Here is a 22,688-nt window from a genome sequence, read left to right as displayed (position 1 = left end):
CGCTGTGGAAGGCTGCACTCCAGAGAAGAGTATTCGCCAGGCAGGATCAAAACCAGGAGGTACAAAAGGGACACAAATCAGCAGGCAAAAGAGTGGTCAGGTTATCAGGCTAAGGTCATACCGGAGATGGTAGCGAAGTACAAAAACGGCAGGCAGGAGAGTTGTCAGAAAAGAGGTGGAGGCCAAAACATAGGAATCAATAGTAAGTGCAGGGTGTGAACCAGAGACAGAGCAGTAATACCTCCAGACTATATCTAGTGGTGACGAGCAGACTGGAGGAGGAATAAGAAGGGTGTGGTGCCTTCCCATTGGCCCTGGTTGAAAATAGGTAACTTCAGCTGGAAAGCACACACCACCACATTCAGCCAGTAGTACTGCAGGTCCTCGTGAAACCCAGCTTAGTAGATGGGTGGAGCCTGCGCTCACCAGAGCCACTGACTCCTCACCCATCACCAGCACTGCCCACAGCGGAAATATGGTGGTGTCTGGTGATTGAAGCAGAAGTCGTAGGAGCGGACTGAGGTGGAGACATGACAATGGGTTGGATACTATAACAAATATTTCAAAAACAGTATCCCATTGATCAATGGAATGTGTACTGCAGAAACTCATCCTGGTCAGCTCTGGTAACATTTTTTAGACTATAGGTTTACAGGAGGGAGCCATTTTCCTTTGTCAGCTCTGTTGATTAGGATGCAGTAGGGGTTAGAGATCAGGATCACCTTTTTATTCTATCTTGTTACTTCTGGAAGGTGGCTGTTAATTATATCTATCCTCAAGTGGGAGATTGTGAGGACCTAGCTCCGATTACCATCATGTACATGCAGACTGGAATGACGGGAAGGGGTCCTTCACAAGACTGTAAGTATGCTTTCATGTACAATAGAGTTATGGATTATAGAGTCAAAGGACATAGATTTTGAAACAAGACCGTGATACATAAGATAAAATTTTCATGTGCCGTACCTTGTTCTAAAATTCGTTGGGTGGGGATGTCCATCATATAAAGATAAATAATCATATTCTTCTTCAAGAGCAAATGATTGAAAGGCAATCTGGATTCTGTTTTGTTCTTCTCCTATTATTACCCATGTGCAATTTGCACCATTTGGATAGCCATACGGGAAGCCTGGGCTTTCTATAGTTCCATTCAATCCTTTTAACGTTCCACCACAAGTATATATAAATCCTGCAGAAAGAACAAACAGACCATAAATATTTATTCATAGCCACATATATTTTACTAGTCATATTGATTTATTAGTTATATGGTTAAATCAAAGATCTAAGAACACATTAAATTCACAAATAAGCATTGCTGACATTTATTACTTATTGTTTTTCATCAATGCTCAAAGGCCATGCAAACTCCCTCTAATAGCTTCATTATCCCGCAAATCAGGAGTTGGAAATGCAATATTAGTATGTTCATAAAACTAGAAAAGAGCCACCACTATCTTTGAGGTTTTTTTTTCTAGATCCTGTTCTCATTGAAGAGATCTATAGGGTATATGGAAATGCACCTACAGACAAAGCTACATGGGAAAAATATTGCAAACTAGCTGTAGTACCCGACGTTGGATAGTAGTTCCTATGCTTCTCTCACCCAGTCTCTGTCTGTCTCTCTGTCTTTGTCTCTCTATCTCTTTGTCTATCTGTCTTTTTCCATCTGTCTTGTCCTCTGTCTCTCTGTCTCTTTCTCTGTCTTTCTCTCTCTTTCCCTGTCGGTCTCTCTATCTCTTTCCCTGTCTGTCTCTGTCCCTATCTTTCCCTGTCTGTCTCTTTGTCTGTTTCTGTCTCTTTGTTTGTGTGTTTCTCTTTTCTGTCTCTTTCCCTGTATTTGTCTTTTTCTTTGTGTGTGACTGTCTGTCTATTTGTCTGTCTGTCTCTTTGTCTGTTTGTCTGTCTCTGTCTGGCTCTTTCCCTGGCTGCATTGTGACACGCCAACATTACATTTAAGGACGTGACTGCGCATTCTTCTGAAGTTCTGGCTGCATGGTGGCTCCCAGCTTCATTGACTTTAATGAAGGCAGGTTTTTTTGGTGAATAACTGTAAAGCGCGGGGTAAAATTTCCCCTCAAACCATAGTCCATGACATTCTCTGATTCAAATGGAGTGTCTGTGCAAAATGTTGTGATTGTACATGTGACGGTGTGGATTCCTTTAGCAGACATACATACAGAAACATACATACATACATACATACATTCAGCTTTATATATTAGATAATAAGCTATTCTCCAGAAATAAAAAAAATAATCTCATATGAAATTAAATTCTAATAAAAACAACTTGGAGACAATCCTAGATATATCAAACATGAAGAGGTTTTCCACCAAACAAAATGGTCCACATGATTGAAGTCATATAAAATAACAAAGCCAAAAAGTACCCAAAGAAAACTCAAGTGCCTCCAATCCATCACTGTTTCTCCATTGGTGCACAAGTTTTTGTGTATTTGCTGCAGCATTGACATCACAACAGTGCTCATCACCACTGACCCTAATCACTGAGCTCAGTGACTCGAGCTGTCTATATCAGCACAGTGTCTATGAATGACTACAGTGGTGATAAAGTAATATAAGGCAAAATAGTCACAAAAAAGCCTTCACTGAGCCCCATATCCCAAAAAATGAGAATGCTACACTTTTTTTTAGAGAAACTTTAGAATTTGTTAATCTCTAAGATAAAAGTAAAACTATTATTATTATTTATTATTATTTATTATTATTTATTATTATAGCGCCATCAATTCCATTGCGCTTTACATGTGAAAGGGGTGTACATAATAGGGACAAGAAGGAGGAAGAAAACGACCAGAGGAGCCCAATTGCAAGGTGAAGAAACTTTATTAAGGTAGATGGTGAGCTGCACAATCACAAGAGACACCGATGTCAGAAACTCCTGGTAAAGGAATGAAAAATCACTCAGTAAACATATAGTTGTTCACCATATACAAAGTATAGGTGAAAATACTTATATACATAGTATAAAAGGCAAACATTGCCAAAGGAAACAGGCATAAATATATACAAGAGCAGACTGTGGATCTCATGTAACACTAATCACCACGTGGACATTATAATGTATTAAGCACAAAGGCCATATCAACCACAGAGGAAGCTCAAAAGGAACAATGTCCAGAAAAATGAATATACCTGTTTAGAGACCGGGAGGCCTGGACCGGCGTTCACCCGACGGCCGTTTCGGCGGGAAAGCCTTCGTCAGGGGGAGTGGTGTGTCTGTATTCACTGCCCCCCGCGCATCATCATCAGCACGGGTGCAGTGAATATTACGGTATACTCACCGGTCACTTCCCTGCAGCATCACGATCTCTTCCTGTCTGTGCCGGCCAGATGATCTCTGTAGAGAGCGGTGAGCACAGCGATGACGTCATTGCTGTGCACGCCGCTAGTCTCCACTCAGGTCAGCTGACAGTCAGACAGGAAGAGGAGCGATGCAGCAGACAACGGTGATGGCTCCACACGCCAGCGGCGCTGCTGCCGCCACAGACAGGGGGAGGATCAATGTTGCATGGAGCGAGGAAAGGTGAGTATAAACGTTTGTTTTTTTTGTGTGACACAGGATGCAGGCCATTTAGCAGGATGGGGGTATATAGCAGGATGGGGCCATTTAGCAGGATGGATGGGGGTATATAGCAGGATGGATGGAGGTATATAGCAGGAATGATGGGGGTGTATAGCAGGATGGATGGGGGTAAATAGCAGGATGGATGGGGGTATATAGAAGAATGGATGTGGGTATATAGCAGGATGGATGGGGGTATATAGCAGGATGGAGGTATATAGCAGGATGAGGGCATATTCCAGGATGGCAGTATATAGCAGGATGGGGGTATATAGCAGGATGAGGTAGATATATACAAGGATGGGGATCATATACAAGGCAGGAGGCTCACTACCATGCTGGGGTAACTTAGTAGAGAATTTGAGGACATTACCCCCATAACAGTGTCAGCGGCAGATCCTCGCCCCATAACAGTGTGTCATGACCACATTTTTTGCTTAAAATTTTATTTTTCTCCTCTAAAACCAGGGTGCGTCTTATGGTCCGGTGCGTCTTATAGTCCGAAAAATACGGTAGTGAACACGGTGAATACATAATCCCAAAAACCATCAATCATGCAATGGGCTTTTTTTTGCAATTTTTCCGCACTTGGAATTTTTTTAGCCATTTTCCAGTAGATTGTATGGTAAAACTTATGCTTTCATTTAAAAGTTCAACTCATCTTGCAAAAAACAAGCCCTTTTATGGCAAAATTTATGGAAAAATAAAAAAGTTAAGGCTCTTGGAAGAAGGGAAGCAAGAAACAAAAACGAAAACGGAAATCACCCAGTCATGAAGGGGTTAAACTGCATAGATCAACTTGTGCGGACAATGGTTAAAATTTATGGGTAGTCCCCAGATTTTAAGCATTATTAAGGAATTAAGGAGAGAAAGGTTGGGGGCTGTGAAAAAATATTATTTTTAAGGGGTGTCAGGCATTGCAGTCATATACATGAAGTTACTTTTTTGTTGTTTTTTCCTAGTACCAAAGGTGCACACCAACGAGAGAAAAAACCCTAACACAATCTCAAGGACTCCACTATGGATGTAGTTCTTGGAAACATGGCAAGTCACCAGTGGCAGGGGAGTGACTATGAGGAGTGATGATACTCACATGGAGCATAAGGATCTCTAAAATTTACTCCTGCGCAAATGGTGATCTCTACTCTAAATTTACAAACCAGAGAAATGGGGGTCCACTAGTGAGGCCAAGACGTGGCCAAAGTATCACAAAATATATGAAACAACCTCTTATAATATCCAAAAGAGTCTTTATTAGCAAAAATTTACAGCCATAAGAGGGATTAATTTAAATTGCATAATACCAACAATATAACAAGAAACAGGTAAGAAACCGGAAAAGATCGAAAAACCAGTCACACCGGGCAGTCAGGGGAAGGGATAATAAGTGGATAAACAGAGTTAGTAGTATCTCACAAGGTCCAAACAAGTATGAAGATATACAATAGTATCAAGCCTGAGTAATCCCACAGAGGGATGAACCAGGAATGCTGAAAATAGAAACAATGTATAAAAATAAATGTAATAGGGTTGCACAATATAGTCAATATGCATCAAAGACATAAGGAGATTAATGCTATGCTAATACAAAGCAAGCAATGAAACAATGGGCAAACCCAATAAAATGTCAGCAGTCCGAGCCATGCCGTGGGGGGTTAAATCAGGCTCAGCAGGAAAGAAGTTGTCCGGTAAGACAAGCAAGGACCTAAAGGCCCCGTCACACTAAGCAACATCGATAGCAACATCGCTGCTAACGAACAACTTTTGTGACGTAGTAGCGATGTTGCTAGTGTTGTCGCTGTGTGTGACATCCAGCAACAACCTGGCCCCTGCTGTGAGGTCGTTGGTTGTTGCTGAATGTCCTGGGCCATTTTTTAGTTGTTGCCGTCCCGCTGTGAAGCACAGATCGCTGTGTGTGACAGCGAGACAGCAACAACTAAATGTGCAGGGAGCAGGAGCCGGCTTCTGCGGAGGCTGGTAACCAATGTAAACATCGGGTAACCAAGAAGCCCTGTCCTTGGTTACCCGATATTTACCTTCGTTACCAGCCTCCGCCGCTCTCACTGTCAGTGCCGGCTCCTGCTCTGTGCACATGTAGCTGCAGGACACATCGGGTTATTTAACCCAATGTGTGCTGTAACTAGGAGAGCAGGGAGCCAGCGCTAAGCGGTGTGCGCTGCTCCCTGCTCTGTGCACATGTAGCTGCAGCACACATCGGGTAATTAACCCGATGTGTGCTGTAACTAGGAGAGCAGGGAGCCAGCGCTAAGCGGATTGCGCTGCTCCCTGCTCTCTGCACGTGTAACTGCGTGCGCTGGTAACCAAGGTAAATATCGGGTTGGTTACCCGATATTTACCTTAGTTACCAAGCGAAGCATCTTCCACGCGGCGCTGCTGGCTGGGGGCTGGTCACTGGTTGCTGGTGAGCTCACCAGCAACTCGTGTAGCGACGCTCCAGCGATCCCTGCCAGGGCAGGTTGCTGGTGGGATCGCTGGAGCGTCGCAGTGTGACATCTCACCAGCAACCTCCTTGCAACTTACCAGCGATCCCTATCGTTGTTGGGATCGCTGGTAAGTTGTTTAGTGTGACTGGACCTTTAGATACCAGGTATAGATAATACATCGTTGCTAGTGCCTCCTCAATCTAAAGCCCAACACACAGACACAGTGTAAAAAATCAAGCAAGGAGCCTAGAGCACTTACCCATTACAACTGACTGCTTGGCGTGGCGTGCTCCGACGCGCACGTTTCGTGACCTTCCTCGGGGAGCCGCACTAAATTTACTAATTTTTTCTAAATTTACTAGTTGAGGAGCTTTGGTTAATTCAGGGTTTTTCAAAGGTCAACATTAAATCCAATATACTGCATATTTTTGCAGCAGAAATCTGAGTTTGACTCTGATTTATGCAACTTGCTCGCTACAGGGTGCACAGTAAAACTGATTAAGTATTAATGGGGCAAACCCTCAAATTATGGAAGAAAAATCATTGTACGTGGATTGTATTCCATCCACGCTGTTTGAACTATGCCTTTCAGATTTTGCATCAGGAATTTGCCTTCAGCCACTTTTCCCTCATGTAGAAATGAAGATAATGCATTTTTTAAAAATAGTTTAATTACAAATTTAAAAGCTATTTATATTCCATAAAATATGTTTTTTTTTGCAAAAATATAAATGAAGGCTAGCAACCACAACGACCCTCAGCCATAATAATTCTTATGCAATAGAAAATACTTTTTCTCTGTGGCTAAGGCTACATTCACACTTCCGTTGTTTTAAACTCAGGTCTGTCATTGCGATGCAACAACGGATCCGTCGTTTTTTATATGTCAACTGATCAACAGATGTGTTATTTCACAGAATTCCGTTCACAGGAATCCTGTGAAAAAACTGATCCATCGTGTCCATTACATTCTCTGTGTGTCCGTTTTTTGACAATTCCGTCATGATCCGTTTTGTATTTGGAACAGCCCAATGGGTGTGCCAAACATGTTAGGCATGCTCATTAGAGCATGATGGAATCCAGCGCTGGATTCCATCATGTGACGGATTACGGCGGAATCCAGCACCATAGACATCCATTATAGCTCTTGACGGATTGCGACGGAATCCTGCGGAGTGCAATTTTTTGTCGCTTCAAAAAACATTACATTGTGTGCTCATACCGTCCGATGGTCAGTCATTCCACGACTGATCCGTCACGCGGCGGATGCAACGCAAGGCCATTTGTTGCAATCCATCTTTAAGTCTATGGAGAAAAGATGGATTCCTGCAAAACTTTATGCAGGATACCGTAATTCCTTAAGGCAATGAATTGTGACCAATGCAAAACAACGTAAGTGTGAATGTAGCCTAAGATGGATAATAATCCGTGGTATATCGACTCCTAGTGCAATTTCCTGAAATGTAATGGTCCCAACAAATTTGAACACTCTATAATTCGAAATTCACTTTGCAAAAGATATACTGTATATATATATATATATATATATATATATATATATATATATACATATTGTGCCATTTCACACAGTGTTGAAGACCCAGAGAGCAGACTAGTAGTGCCACATGTGGCTATGTAGGCTTCACTATAATGCTTACAATCATTACAAGACATGGTCTAGCACAGAAAATCATGGAAGCTCTCTCAGAAAGTATAAAATGTGGGGCCAGCTAAGGAGTGTCATTTTATGTTTTTGCAATGTGTTGATATGAGATCTCCATTTGGGGATAGAAAAAGGCTTAGGCCGGAGTTACACTTGCGAGTGACTCGCTGAGTCTCGCATCACATCACCTGATACGGCCGCACACTTTCCTGACAGGAGTGGAATGGCTGCATGTATTTCTATGCAGCTGAGACGCTTTTGTCCAAAGAGCATCAGGCTGTTCCAGGTGATATGATGCGAGACTCGCGCGAGTCACTCTCAAGTGTGACTCCAGCCTTAATCTGATTGTGTTGTACTACTATTCTGTTGAATCAGATGAATTGATAGGTCTGAAATATACTTCATTTGCGCCTTTTATATTTTATTCTTTACATGATGACAAAAAAGAGGGCAATATTAAACCCCTCAGTTCATTCTCTCCCTCTCTGTCTATTCAGTATTGAGCTTCATGTAAATTTATTTGACGCAAATTGAATTTTCGGGTAAAAATTGGGAATATTGATGAACTTGAAGTAGATTGCAGTAAAAATAAATAAAGAAAGAAAAAAAAATGTCATGGGTTCACCCCATATTATGATACCCAGCACAGATAAAACATACAACTAGAGGCTGCAGCCCCCAGCCGTGTCTCTATCTTGGCTGCGTATCAAAATTAAGGGTGCTTTACACGCTGCGACATCGCTAGCAATCTCGTTAGCGATGTGACATGCCAGATTGCAGATAAGATTTGCCGAGATCGCACATAGGTTATGTTTTGTAGCGCCGGTCCCAACTTCAATCTCGGCAAATCGTATGTGCGATCTTGTGAGTTACATCGCTAAGGAGATCGCTAGCGATGTCGCAGTATGTAAAGCACCCTTAAGAGGAACCGCATGCGGCTTTTTTAAATTATTTAAATAAACAATAAAAAAATGGTGTGCAGTCCCCCCCAATTTTAATACCCAGGAAAAATAAAGCTTGACAACTGAGGGCTGGTATTCTCAAGCTGGTGAGACTCATATTTGTTGAGCCCCCAGACTAAAAATAGCAGCCTGCACCTGCTCAGGATTGTCACATCCATTAGCTGTGACAATCCCAGAACTTTACTCAGCTTTTCCAGATTGCCCTGGTGTGGATGCAATTGGGGTAATAATGGGTTAATAACAGCTCACAGATGCCACTAAGCCCTGGATTAGTAATGGAAAGTGTCTATGAGACCACCTCATTACTAATCTGTAAGTGAGATGAAATAAACACAAACACTGAAGATATCCTTTATTTGAAATAAAATACAAAAACCACTCTATTTCACCCCTTTTTTAACTGCTATTCTTAACTCTCCATCACACATAGTGAGATTGCTAGCAAGATCGCTGAAACTTCACAGGTTTTGTGACGTATCAGCGACCTCGCTAGCGATCTCGCTGTGTGTGAAAAGTAGCAGCCAGCCAGCCCCTGCTGCGAGGTTGCTGATCATGACAAAACGATCAGGACCATTTTTTGCTCATTGGTCGCCCACTGTGCAGCATACATTGGCGTGTTTGACGTCGGGAGACCAACGAGCGCCCAGCGTCAGACTAGCTACTGGAGAAATCTCCAGTTAGGCTAGGCCTGGATTCAGTTACCTGCTCTGCACTCTGGAGCTCTCACCGCGAGCGCCGATTGATTGATTGATTGATTACCCGGCGATTGCGGTTCAGTTCATGACAGCAGTAGAGAGGCCGAGCCGATCTCCTGTGGTCTCACTTGAACTCCGGATTGCAGCCTGGCCTGTCCGCAGCTGTTATGAACTGAACCGCAATTGTCGGGGAATCAATCACTCGGCGCTCGTGGTGCAGTCCTGAAAACTCTGAGATCAGACCAGGCTGCAGCTGAGAGCTCCAGAGTGCAAAACAGGTAACTGAATCCAGACCTGGAATTACAGGAAATTCCTCCGGTAGCCAGCAGGGAGCTGTCGTTACATGGGTCGCTGGTGACTGGTGGCTGATCTCTGATCACTGTGGAGATCTGCCTGATTGACAGCTCACCAGCGACCATGTAGCGACGTTCCAGCAATCCCTGCCAGGTCGGATTGCTGGTCGGATTGCTGGTGCATTGCTACGTGTAACGGGACCCATAGTCTGAGAAGCTTAATAAACATGGTTCTCTCCAGCCTGAGAATACCAGCCCAGTGCAGTTGGGTTTTATCATGGCTGAGAATCAAAATTGGGGGAAACTTCACACGTTTTTTTAAATTATTTATTTAAATAATAATAATAATAAAGCTGCATGTGGTTCTTTTGTTTGATAAACAACAAAGATAAGTGCACAGCTGTGGGCTGCAGCCTATAGCCATATGCTTTATCTGTGCTAGGTATAATAATATGGCTACCACAAATTTTATTTATTTATATTCCAATCTACAGTGACACCCAGACAAGGTCTGCAATAAAATAAAATAATAATAATAATAATAATAATAATAATAAGTGGCCCCTGAAGTAGCATGAGTAGCCCAGAAACACTTACACCTGCACCAGAGACTTGGTAAGTATCGCGCGTTTGTTCTAAACAGCCTATCCCTGCTACCATTATTTTTAAGAGCTGGATTCTGGTCCTCATAGACTTCTATATAGGGACTGGCATCAGGTTGGCTCTTCTCAATCAATTTCTTTTTTTTTTTTTTTTTTTTTAAATCCTTTTAGTTTTGCTGATTCTGAGTATCTGCAAGTTTGTCCATCACTAGTCATTAGTATAATTTACACAAATTTTTATATCTTAATTTAGCTTAACAAGAGACTAATATTGTGAAGTTATTTAGATAAAAAAACAATAAAAATCATACATTTATAAGATATAATCTCACAATATATTCAGAATCAAAAACAAGGAATGTCTAATGTGTTATAACAAAAAATTCACTTGAGTAACTGAAAAATTATTTCCATTCCTGCTCTAGATAAACAATAATCATGGCTTTTGAGAAATCTCAGTCAAAAACAAGAAGGAAATGGAAACAAAGAGACAATGCAACTAATCAATTCTGCCAATGTATAATAATAATTGAAACAATGTTTTTCCTTGTATTAATTGTTTGTTTTCTGCCTTTTGACCTGAATTACAAGCCAACATCAAATATCCATCGATAATGAGGAAAAATAAGACAGAAGATGGCCTTTGAAGCTGATCCAAGAAAAGGAGATGAATTTTCAATCCTTGTTCCCAGAGGAAATCAAATACACAATTAAGATGGATTCCCAGAAAAAAATGAACATAATTATTATTTTGTTAATTCTTGTTTTTGTACATGAGATTTTTTAGATTAGTCAAGGCTAGGTTATCACTCCAAGGAAGGATAATAAATGCAAGAAGATGGATTTAGGGCTGGTTCACACTAAGCGACAGCGACAACGAGGTCGCTGTTACGTCACCATTTTCTGTGACGTAACAGTGATCTTGTAAGTCGCTGTTATGATCGCTGCTTAGCTGTCAAACACAGCAGCTGAAGCAGCGATCATAACCGCGAGAGCAGGGAGCCGCGCACACTGCTTAGCGCTGGCTCCTTGCTCTCCTAGCTACAGTACACATAGGGTTAATTAACCCGATGTGTACTGCAGCTACATGTGCAGAGAGCAGGGAGCCGCGCACACTGAGCGCTGGCTCCTTGCTCTCCTAGCTACAGTACACATCGGGTTAATTAACCCGATGTGTACTGCAGCTACATGTACAGAGAGCAGGGAGCTGCGCAGACTGAGCGCTGGCTCTTTGCTCTCCTAGCTACAGTACACATCGGGTTCATTAACCCGATGTGTACTGCAGCTACATGTGCAGAGAGCCGGAGCCGGCAGCACAGGCAGCGTGAGAGCTGCGGAGGCTGGTAACTAAGGTAAATATCGGGTAACCACCTTGGTTACCCAATGTTTACCCTGGTTACAGCTTACCGCAGCTGCCAGATGCCGGCTCCTGCTCCCTGCTCGCTTCATTTCGTCGCTCTCTCGCTGTCACACACAGCGATCTGTGTGTCACAGCGGGAGAGCGCCTTTGAAGAAAACGAACCAGGGCTGTGTGTAACGAGCAGCGATCTCGCAGCAGGGGCCAGATCGCTGCTCAGTGTCACACACAGCGAGATCGCTAATGAGGTCACTGTTGCGTCACCAAAACCGTGCCGTAGCAGCGATTTTGGTAGCGATCTCGCTATGTGTGAAGCACCCCTAACTCTGCCCTCTGGGGTGGTAAACAGATAAAAGATCTGGTAAACACCATAAACTGCGAAGACCTCTCAATACGAAAGCAATAAAAGGTTTCTGAAAATGTAATTTGTATCAGTTTTTAAAAGACAAATTGTCACTGTCGAAGTAATTCAGAAAAATATAGTAATTACACACGTGGTCAAAATTGTTGGTGCCCCTCGTTTAATGAAAGGAAAACCCACAATGTTCACAGAAATAACTTGAATCTGACAAAAGTAATAATAAATAAAAAAATCTATGAAAATGTACAAATGAAAGTCAGACATTGCTGCTTTTCTGTTTCCCGGATTTTAAAAAAATAAATAAAACTCATGAAATAGGCCTGGACAGAAATGATGGCACCCTCCTCCTCTTCCTCCTCCTCTTCCTCTTCCTCTTCCTCCTCCTTCTTAACTTAATATTTGGTTGCACAACCTTGTGACGCAATCACTGCAATCAAATGGTTCCTGTAACTGTCAATGAGACTTCTGCATCTCTCGACAGGTATTTTGGCCACTACTCAAGAGCAAACTGCTCCAGCTCTCTGGTGTTTGAAGGTTGCTTTTTCCAGACAGCATGCTTCAGCTCTTTCCAAAAATGCTCAATAGGATTAAGGTCAGGGCTCATAGAAGCCACTTCAGAATAGTGCAATGTTTTCCTCTTAGCCATTCTTGTGTGTTTTTAGCTGTGTGCTTTGGGTCATTATCCTGTTGCAAGACCAATGACCTGTGACTGAGACTAAGCTTTCTGATACTGGGCAGCACAATTCTCTCTAGAATCCCTTGATAGTCTTGAGATTTCATTGTACCTTGCACAGATTTAAGACACCCTGTGCCAGATTCAGCAGACTAGCCACAGAACATAACAGAGCTTCCTCTATGTTTCACAGTAGGGACAGTGTTCTTATCTTAATATGCTTCATTTTTCCATCTGTGAACATAGAGCTGATGTGCCTTGCCAAAAAGATCCATTTTTGTCTCATCTGTCAATAGGACATTCTCCCAGAAGCTTTGTGGTTTGTCAACATGTAGTTTGGCAAATTTCAGTCTGGCATTTTTATGATTTTTTTTCAACAATGGAGTCCTCCTTGCCTGTCTCCCGTGAAGTCCACTTTGGCTCAAACAACAATGGATGGTGCGATCTGACACTGATGTTCCTTGAGGTTGAAGTTCACGTTTAACCCCTTCACCCCCGGCCACTAAAACACCCTAATGACCGGGCCATTTTTTGCAATTCTGACCAGTGTCACTTTGACAGGTTATAACTCTGGAACGCTTCAACGGATCCTGGCGATTCTGAGATTGTTTTTTCGTGACATATTGTACTTCATGTCAGTGGTAAATTTAGGCCGATATTCTTTGCATTTATTTGTGAAAATTTAGGAAATTTTGCGAAAATTTTGAAAATTTCGCAATTTTCAAACTTTGAAAATTTATGCCCATAAATCTGAGAGATATGTCACACAAAATAGTTACTAAATAACATTTCCCACTTGTCTACTTTACATCAGCGCAATTTTCGAAACAAATTTTTTTTTCGTTAGGAAGTTAGAACGGGTCAAAGGTCATCAGCAATTTCTCATTTTTCCAACAAAATTTACAAAATAGTTTTTTTTAGGGACCACATTACATTTGAGGTGACTTTGAGAGGCCTAGGTGACAGAAAATACCCAAAAGTGACCCCATTCTAAAAACTGCACCCCCTCACACTGCTCAAAACCACATCCAATAAGTTTATTAACCCTTTAGGTGCTTCACAGGAACCAAAGCAATGTGGAAGGAAAGAATGAAAATTTTACTTTTTAACACAAAAATGTTACTTTAGCCATAAAATTTTCATTTTTACAAGGGAGAAAAAAGAAAGTGCACAATACAATTTATTGTGCATGTTCTCTTGAGTACGCTGATACCCCATATGTGGTAAAAATCAATTGTTTGGGCGCACGGCAGAGCTCGGAAGGGAAGGAGCGCCATTTGAATTTTTGAACGCAAAATTAGCTGCACTCATTAGCGGACGCCATGTCGGGTTTGAAGACCCCCTGAGGTGCCTAACCAATGTAGCTCCCCCACAAGTGACCCCATTTTGGAAACTAGAGCCCTCAAATAATTTTTCTAGATGTTTGGTGAGCAGTTTGAACCCCTGGGGGCTTCACAGAAGTTTATAGTGTTGAGCCGTGAAAAGAAAAATTTTTTTTTTACCACAAAACGGTTGCTTCAACTAGGTAGATTTTTTTTTCACAAGGGTAACAGGAAAAAATGCACCATAAAATGTATTGTGCATTTTCTCCTGAGTACGCAAATACCTCATATGTGGTGGAAATCAAATGTTTGGACACACGGCAGTGCTCGGAAGGCAAGGAGCGCCATTTTAATTTTTGAGTGCAAAATTAACTGCACCTGTTAGCGGACGCCATGTCGGGTTTGAAGACCCCCTGAGGTGCCTAAACAATGGAGCTCCCCCACAAGTGACCCCATTTTTGAAACTAGAGCCCTCAAATAATTGTTCTAGATGTTTGGTGAGCACTTTGAACACCTGGGGGCTTCACAGAAGTTTATAGCGTTGAGCCGTGAAAAGAAAAAAAAAATTTTTACAACAAAACGGTTGCTTCAACTAGGTAGCTTTTTTTTTTTCACAAGGGTAACAGGAAAAAATGCACCATAAAATGTATTGTGCATTTTCTCCTGAGTACGCAGATACCTCATATGTGGTGGAAATCAAATGTTTGGACACACGGCAGTGCTCGGAAGGCAAGGAGCGCCATTTGAATTTTTGAGTGCAAATTAGCTGCACTCATTAGCGGACGCCATGTCGGGTTTGAAGACCCCCTGAGGTGCCTAAACAATGAAGCCCCCCCACAAGTCACCCCATTTTGGAAACTAGAGCCCTCAAATATTTTTTCTAGATGTTTAGTGAGCACTTTGAACACCTGGGGGCTTCACAGACGTTTATAGCGTTGAGCCGTGAAAAGAAAAAAATGTTTTTTTACCACAAAACGGTTGCTTCAACTAGGTAGCTTTTTTTCACAAGGTTATCAGGAAAAAATGCACCATAAAATGTATTGTGCATTTTCTCCTGAGTACGCAGGTACCTCATATGTGGTGGAAAGTAATTGTTTGGGCGCATGGCGGGGCTCAGAAGAGATGGAGCGCCATTTGACAGCAATATTGGTTGGAATCATTAGCGGACGCCATGTCACGTTTGGAGACCCCCTATGGTGCCTAAACAGTGGAGCTCCCCCACAAGTGACACCATTTTGGAAACTAGAGCCCTCAAATAATTTTTCTAGATGTTTGGTGAGCACTTTGAACACCTGGGGGCTTCACAGAAGTTTATAGCGTTGAGCCGTGAAAAGAATTTTTTTTTTTTTTTACCACAAAACGGTTGCTTCAACTAGGTAGCTTTTTTTTCACAAGGCTATCAGGAAAAAATGCACCATAAAACATATTGTACAATTTTTCCTGAGTACGCAGATACCTCATATGTGGTGGAAAGTAATTGTTTGGGCAAATGGCGGGGCTCAGAAGAGATGGAGCGCCATTTGACTTTTCAAACGCACAGACACAGTGCACTGATCGGCCGCTGCAGGACGCACGGTCGGATGCGATAAAAAAAGCATCGGAGATACGTAAAAAAAAAAGTCACGCCAAAAATTGACCATGGATGCAGATACGTTATGTGCATCCCTGATCAGCGCTTGGCGGGACGCACGGACGGATGCCATACAAAAAGCGTCGCAGATACGGAAAAAAGTCACGCCAAAAATTGAGCAGGGATGCAGATCCGTTATCTGCATCCCTGATCAGCGCTTGGCGGGACGCACGGACGGATGCGATAAAAAAAGCGTCGGGGATACGTAAAAAAAAAAGTCACGACAAAAATTGACCATGGATGCAGATATGTTATGTGCATCCCTGATCAGTGCTTGGCGGGACGCACGGACGGATGCCATACAAAAAGCGTCGCAGATACGGAAAAAAGTCACGCCAAAAATTGAGCAGGGATGCAGATCCGTTATCTGCATCCCTGATCAGCGCTTGGCGGGACGCACAGACGGATGCGATACAAAAAGCGTCGGGGATACGGAAAAAAAAGTCACGCCAAAAATTGAGCAGGGATGCAGATCCGTTATCTGCATCCCTGATCAGCGCTTGGCGGGACGCACGGACGGATGCGATACAAAAAGCGTCGGGGATACGGGAAAAAAAAGTCACGCCAAAAATTGAGCAGGGATGCAGATCCGTTATCTGCATCCCTGATCAGTGCTTGGCGGGATGCACGGACGGATGCGATACAAAAAGCGTCGGGGATACGGAAAAAAAAGTCACGACAAAAATTGAACAGGGATGCAGATCCGTTATCTGCATCCCTGATCAGCGCTTGGCGGGACGCACGGACGGATGCGATACAAAAAGCATCGGGGATACGGGAAAAAAAAGTCACGCCAAAAATTGAGCAGGGATGCAGATCCGTTATCTGCATCCCTGATCAGCGCTTGGCGGCACGCACGGACGGATGCGATACAAAAAGCGTCGGGGTCGGATATGGAAAAAAAAGTCACGCCAAAAATTGAGCAGGGATGCAGATCCGTTATCTGCATCCCTGATCAGCGCTTGGCGGCACGCACGGACGGATGCGATACAAAAAGCGTCGGGGTCGGATATGGAAAAAAAAGTCACGCCAAAAATTGAGCAGGGATGCAGATCCGTTATCTGCATCCCTGATCAGCGCTCAGCGGGACGCACGGACGGATGAGGTGTAAAAATGGACAGGGGATACAGAAAAAAAAAAAAAATGTTATACTCACAGTACCCAGAGGATTACTGACCAGAAGAGCTGCAGAGGAACAGATGGCAGAGAGATGGACAGCTTTACTGGAGCAGCAGGCAGATCAGCAGAATGCCCAGGAAGGACCCAGCGATGGAGGCAGATGTGATCAGGCCGGTGAAGACAGGTAAGAGGACGTCGGGGGAGAGCAGAGGGGGAGATGGGGGGTGACAGCAGAGGGGGGGTGGAGAGCAGAGGGGGGGGAGAAGAGGGGGGGGAGAGCAGAGGGAGATCGGGGAGAGCAGAGGGGGAGACCGGAGAGGGAGCTGCAGAAGCAGAACAGAGATAATAGGGGAGGCAGTCAGATCGCGGGGGGAGCAGATCGGGATGTCGGGGGGGGGAGCAGATTGGGATGTCAGGGGGGGCAGATCGCAGGGGGGCACGGGCAGGGGCTATCACGGCAACGCGCAGGGGCACCACGGGAGCGCGCACGGGCTGCAAAGTGAGCACAGTACTCACGTGCAGCAGCAGCGGTGACCTCAGCTACGGCGGCGACGGCAGCAGCGGTGGCGTGGTACCACAAGTACCAGCCACTGCACGCTGCAGACATGTTGGGGGAGGGCTCGCAGGCCAGCGCAGGCCTGGGGAGGGCGGCCACCGGCAGATCAGACCGCCCCACTGCACACTCATTGGAGCGATTGTGCGTCATAGCACGATCGCTCCAATCAGTGCTGCAGGGGCTGGGGGCGGCATGTTTGAGGTCCACCTATGATATGCTGCAGCAGCTGCGGCATCTCATAGCTGGATCTCACAGTATCGCACTAATTCGGGCATTATTTTTGCCGAAATTAGTGCGATCGATGTGGTTGGCGGTTCAGATTTGAACAGCCAATCACATCGATCGTCGATAGGGGGTGGCGATGCCGCCCCCCCTGGGGTCAAGCAAAGGTCCCCTGCTGTAAGAAACAGCAGGGGACATCATTTAAAAGCCGTTGCTATGGCCACGGCAATCAAATGAAGTTTAGGCAGTAAAATTACGTCCCTGGTCGTTAAGTCACGTTAAAATAGGACGTAATTTTACTGCACGCGGTCGTGAAGGGGTTAATCTCTTTACAAATGTTTCTGGGCTCTTTTGTTACCATTAGTATTATCTGTCTCTTTGATTTGTCATCAATTTTCTTCCTGCAGCCACATCCACGGAGGTTGGGTCCCATGGATCTTAAATTTCAGAATAATATCTGCAACTGAAGTCACAGGAACATCAATCTGCTTGGAGATGGTCTTATAACTTTTACCTTTATCATGCTTCTCTATAATTTTCTTTCTAATCTCCTGAGGCAACTCTTTCTGTCGCTTCCTCTGGTCCATGTTGAGTGTGATACACACCATGTCACCAAACAGCACAGTGAGTATCTGTAGCCCTATATACAGGTCCAGTGACTGATTACAAGATTATAGACACCTTTGATGCTAATTAGTGGACACAACTTGATTTATCATGTCTCCTTTGTCACATTATTTTTAGGGGTACCATAATTTCTGTCCAGACCTGTTTCATGTGTTTTATTTTTATTTATTTTTTTTTTAAATTCCGTGGAAGCATCGTTAAAAAGCAATGTCTGATTTCATTTGTTAATTTTCATAGATTTTTTTATTATTACTTTTGTCAGATTCAAGTTCTGGGACCATTGTGGGTTCTTCTTTCATTAAACGAGGGGTACCAACAATTTTGACCACATGTGTACATGCAGAGAAAAGTAAATATTTTTAAAAAGAATGTTACTCACCTTGCCATCACATCTCCATGCAGCTCCACTACTGTTATCTTCTTTAGTCATGTTACTGGTGAAGTCCTTGGCTTTCTTAGAAACTAGAAGCTTATGCTTTCTTCCTAAATCCAGCAATCACATGATCACTGGGTCCAGAGGAGGAAGCACTGTGTGTACTGCAATTGGGAAGGCAGAGACAGTAATAAATCAACTCTGCTTTCTCTAGGGAGATTCCATCTGTGTCTGACAGCTAGATCTTTACTTCAACAGCTGCATGATTTTGTGTTGCTATACTATGGTTTGACATTTTAAAACAGAATTGCAGAATAGATTGCAGTGTGTTCAGTTGTTTAAAGTTTGGATGAAAGTAAATAAGATTTTTATCAAAAAAAGTTTGAATCACTCTGTTTTTCTATTTTAAAAATTAAAAAATCTGAAAATGTATATATAATCTTTGTCATATCCATCAAATGTATCAAAATATAAAATCGGTCTACTCAAAGTGTAAATATTGTAAGGGGAAAAAATTAAAATGCAAGAATTCCAGTTTTTCAATCAGCACATATCCCTCAGAAAATGCAAAAAAGGATATCAAATTGTCTCATACCCCAAAACAGTATCAATAAAAATGTCAAATGTTTATGAAAAAGTAAAATATTTTAACAAACTTCAGAATTTTTTTTTTTAATTGCTATATAATAATAAAAAAGCTATTTGGGCTTTGAATTCATGTAATCACACTCTAAGCTTATTTTTGCCACAAAATGGATGTCGTAAAAAAAGGTACAAAAAATATGGTGGAATAGCTCTGTTTTTTACCATTTCATCCCACTTGAAATATTTTTTCGGTTGTTTAGTATATCATATGGTACAGTAAATTGTTTCTTCAAAGCTACAACCCATTTCACAAAAATACAAGCTCTTCTACAGGTAAGTCAATGAAAAATGATATGGTTCTTATAAAAAAGAAGGGAAAAAAATAAAAGCGCTGTAACAAAAATCTCCCAGGACTTAAAGGGAATCTGTCAAGTGGGAAAATGCTATTAACCTGCGGATATGGGGATAATCTGTAGGTTGATAGCATTCTGACTCTACCCAGCACCTGCACAATAAACATTGCTGCTGGGAGGAAATTAACTTTAATCCTCCCGGTAGCATTCAGGTTTCAGTCTCAGGGCGTTACGAGTGTCTTGACGGCTCAGGGTCAGAGCTCTCTATCACCATCTTACTCCATGCACATTTAAACAGTAAAAGAAAGAAAAGGTTTGAGGCTCACAGTATTAATTAATTAAGAAAAACCTGTAATCCATACCGTTTGGAGATTTTCTCCAGGTTCCGGGCTGTTGGTCCAATATAGCAATAAAAATTTGAATTCTCCAAGAGAGCATAAAATCCGATTTATTGAAACATATTATTTAAAATCGATATCTGGTCAGAACCACTGAAACGCGTTTCAGGTGTGATCACTGAGTGCAGAATAGCAACATGGAAAAACATTGGTATTGTTAACAATATACTTTGATTAAGTAGCCGTCTCTCCATGAATGGTCATATGTATTTTAAATGTTTACCCATATTGTTTTTCGGCACTCAGTGATCAAGGGCTCTACTCCTGAAATGCGTTTGAGTGGTTGCGACCAGATATGGCTTTTAAATATGTTTTAATAAATCAAATTTTATGCTATCTCAGAGAATTCCAATTTTTTCTTGCCACATTAAGGCTATGTGCGCACTAAAAAGTGCCTCTTTCTTAGGCCTGTGACACACATCCGTGCCGCCGGCACGTGTTTGTCATTTTTTACACGTACCGGCGGCACGGAGACACGTTAAGCAATGCTACCCTATTGTAGCAGGCACACACACGTAAAACCACACGGAACGTGTGTCCGTGTGCGTTTGTACGTGTGTGCGTTTTTCAAAGCGCTGACATGTCAGTGTTTTCTCCCGCAGCATGGGTGTCACACGGCCCGCACCCGTAACACACGGGTGTAGTGTGGATGCGGTCCCATGTGACACGCGCCGGAGAAAACACACGTGTGAGTGAAAAAAAAACAAAACATTAACTCACCTTCTCCTGCCCTCCTCTCTCTGCCGCTGCTGCCTCTTGCTGCCGACCGCTGCTCATTATTCTCATTTAATATTCACTTCACTGCCTGGCAGCAGCAGCAGCGGGGAGACGGGAGGGCTGGAGACCGAGGATCAGCACCACGGACAGCAGCGCGGACAGCAGGAAGGACCAGGTGAGTATGTTAATTACCGGTTCTACGTGTGCTATCGCGGATAGCACACGTAGAACACACGTGGCCCGCACGGACCAGAGACACGTACTTACCTGCACGCAACACGCGGGGAAATACGTGTCTCTCGGCACGTGCGTGATTTTCACGTGAATGTGGCAGAGGCCTTAAGGAAAATCCAGACCCTCTTAAAGAATCCCGCACCCGCAGTAAAAAACCACACCAAAACCGCAACGAAATCCGCATGCGGTTTTACAAAGGTTTGCCGTGGATTTTGTGCGGATTTGCTGTGGATTTACAGCGGATATTCCGCAAGTTGGTCCCTGCGGATTTGTACCATTATCTATAGCAAAAACCACAGGTACCTGCGGAAAAGAAGTGACATGCTCACTAATTCTGCAGCGGAAAGTCCGCAGGTAAATCCGCAGGTATAAGAAAACACAGTGTGCGCACAGCATTTTTTAAAACCCATAGGATTTTCTAGGGAATGACTGCAGCAATGTTAGGCTATGTGCGCATGTGTGCGCTCTGCACCGCACCTAAAAGGTGCGCTTCAGAGCGCAGCTGAAAAGCTCCGTTCTGAAGCGCATGGTGCCGGCAGAGAACGTGCGCTCTGCATGCAGCTACTGCCATAGACAGAGCAGGGGCTGCCGGCAAAGCACACGGAAGAAGTGACATGTCACTTCTTAGAACGCGCGCTTCGGGCAGCAGCCGAAGCGCTGCGCTCTAAGATGCCACGTGCACACGGCCCCTTCACAATCTCCATAGATTATGCAGGGGACGCAGGACGCATGCTGTTACGCTGAGCTACAAAGCGCAGCGTAACTGCATGTAATACGCACACGTGCGCACTTAGCCTTAGACACATTTTCTGCAGCAAATCCAAGGCAAATCCGCAGCATGCGCACAGGGCCTTAAGCAGTATTAATCTCCTTTGGGCACTTCTGTGCTGCAGCACTCTCTCTCAGCTGTTGGCCATTTGATAATTTCCAGCTTTACATAATCCCTGTGCTTCCTGGAGAGGTTGCTGGCTATTCAACTTAGTTGGTGCTAGCCCAGGAACAGAGTGGATCAGTTTGTTGCTTTCTGCTGAGATCTGTTACAATCTACTGCGATTGTTGTCAGTCATTTTTCCTTCCTCCTTTTCTTGCACCCTACCCTTGCACCTTTGTTTTTCCCATGGAGCAGGTTTTAGGTATGAGTGAGTTTTTGTTTACCCCTCTTTGTTCGGTGTTGGTGGTTGTTTGGGATCTGTCACGGTAAGTCCTCTGCGTGGTGGGGCCACAGTTGTTAGAGCTTGGACAGGAGACAGGGTTACGCTGGAGAATCAACCCTGACTACCACAAAGTCTACCATCAGGATGAGGGACGGCTCAGGGTTCTTAGTCATAGGGCCAGTTTAGGAAATATTCTCCACCTTACTCCCGATATCCCATTTCACAAGAGTGGAGCTGGCGCGGTGTCAGCTCTATTCAGTTATCGATCTGTGTATGGAGTGCAAAGGCTGTAACCGTACTCTCTGTACTGAATGACAGGCTCCTGCAGAGCAGCTGTCAGTCAGTGCAAGGGGTGCTGTTACATTCATCGCTCTCCATACACAGAGCATTGACTGAACCCGTGCCAGCTCCACCCTTGTGAAATGGGATATCGGGAGTAAGGTGGAGCAGGCGCGGTTCAGTCAATGCTCTGTGTATGGAGAGCGATGGATGTAACCGCGCCCCTGGCACTGACTGACAGCTGCTCTGCAGGAGCCTGTCAGTCAGTACAGAGAGTACGGTTACAGCCTTTGCACTCCATACACAGATCGGTGACTAAATAGAGCCGACACTACCCTCATGACTGAAATCCGAACACTGTCAGGAGGATTAGAGCTCATTTCCTTCCATCATCGGGCTTAAATGTGCAGGCACCAGGCAGATTTAGAATGCTATTAACCTGCAGATTACCTCCATATTTGCAGATTAATACCATTTTTCC

The 22,688-nt window shown here is 43.6% G+C and overlaps 1 protein-coding gene across 7 annotated transcripts in view; it reads right to left on the bottom strand.

The window, feature by feature from the left end:
- The window catches only part of CSMD3 (CUB and Sushi multiple domains 3), a 2,007,504-nt gene that overhangs the window by 1,783,228 nt on the left and 201,588 nt on the right, over positions 1–22,688 (bottom strand). For all 7 annotated transcript variants that reach the window (XM_075352941.1, XM_075352934.1, XM_075352935.1 and 4 more), the window contains exon 2: positions 967–1,189. In XM_075352941.1, the coding sequence (XP_075209056.1) occupies positions 967–1,189 (223 nt within the window). The remainder of the gene's footprint in view (positions 1–966; positions 1,190–22,688) is intronic.

The sequence above is a fragment of the Anomaloglossus baeobatrachus genome, chromosome 6 (assembly GCF_048569485.1).
Source record: "Anomaloglossus baeobatrachus isolate aAnoBae1 chromosome 6, aAnoBae1.hap1, whole genome shotgun sequence".
Taxonomy (NCBI): Eukaryota; Metazoa; Chordata; class Amphibia; order Anura; family Aromobatidae; genus Anomaloglossus; species Anomaloglossus baeobatrachus.
This window is presented reverse-complemented; position numbering and strand designations above follow the sequence as displayed.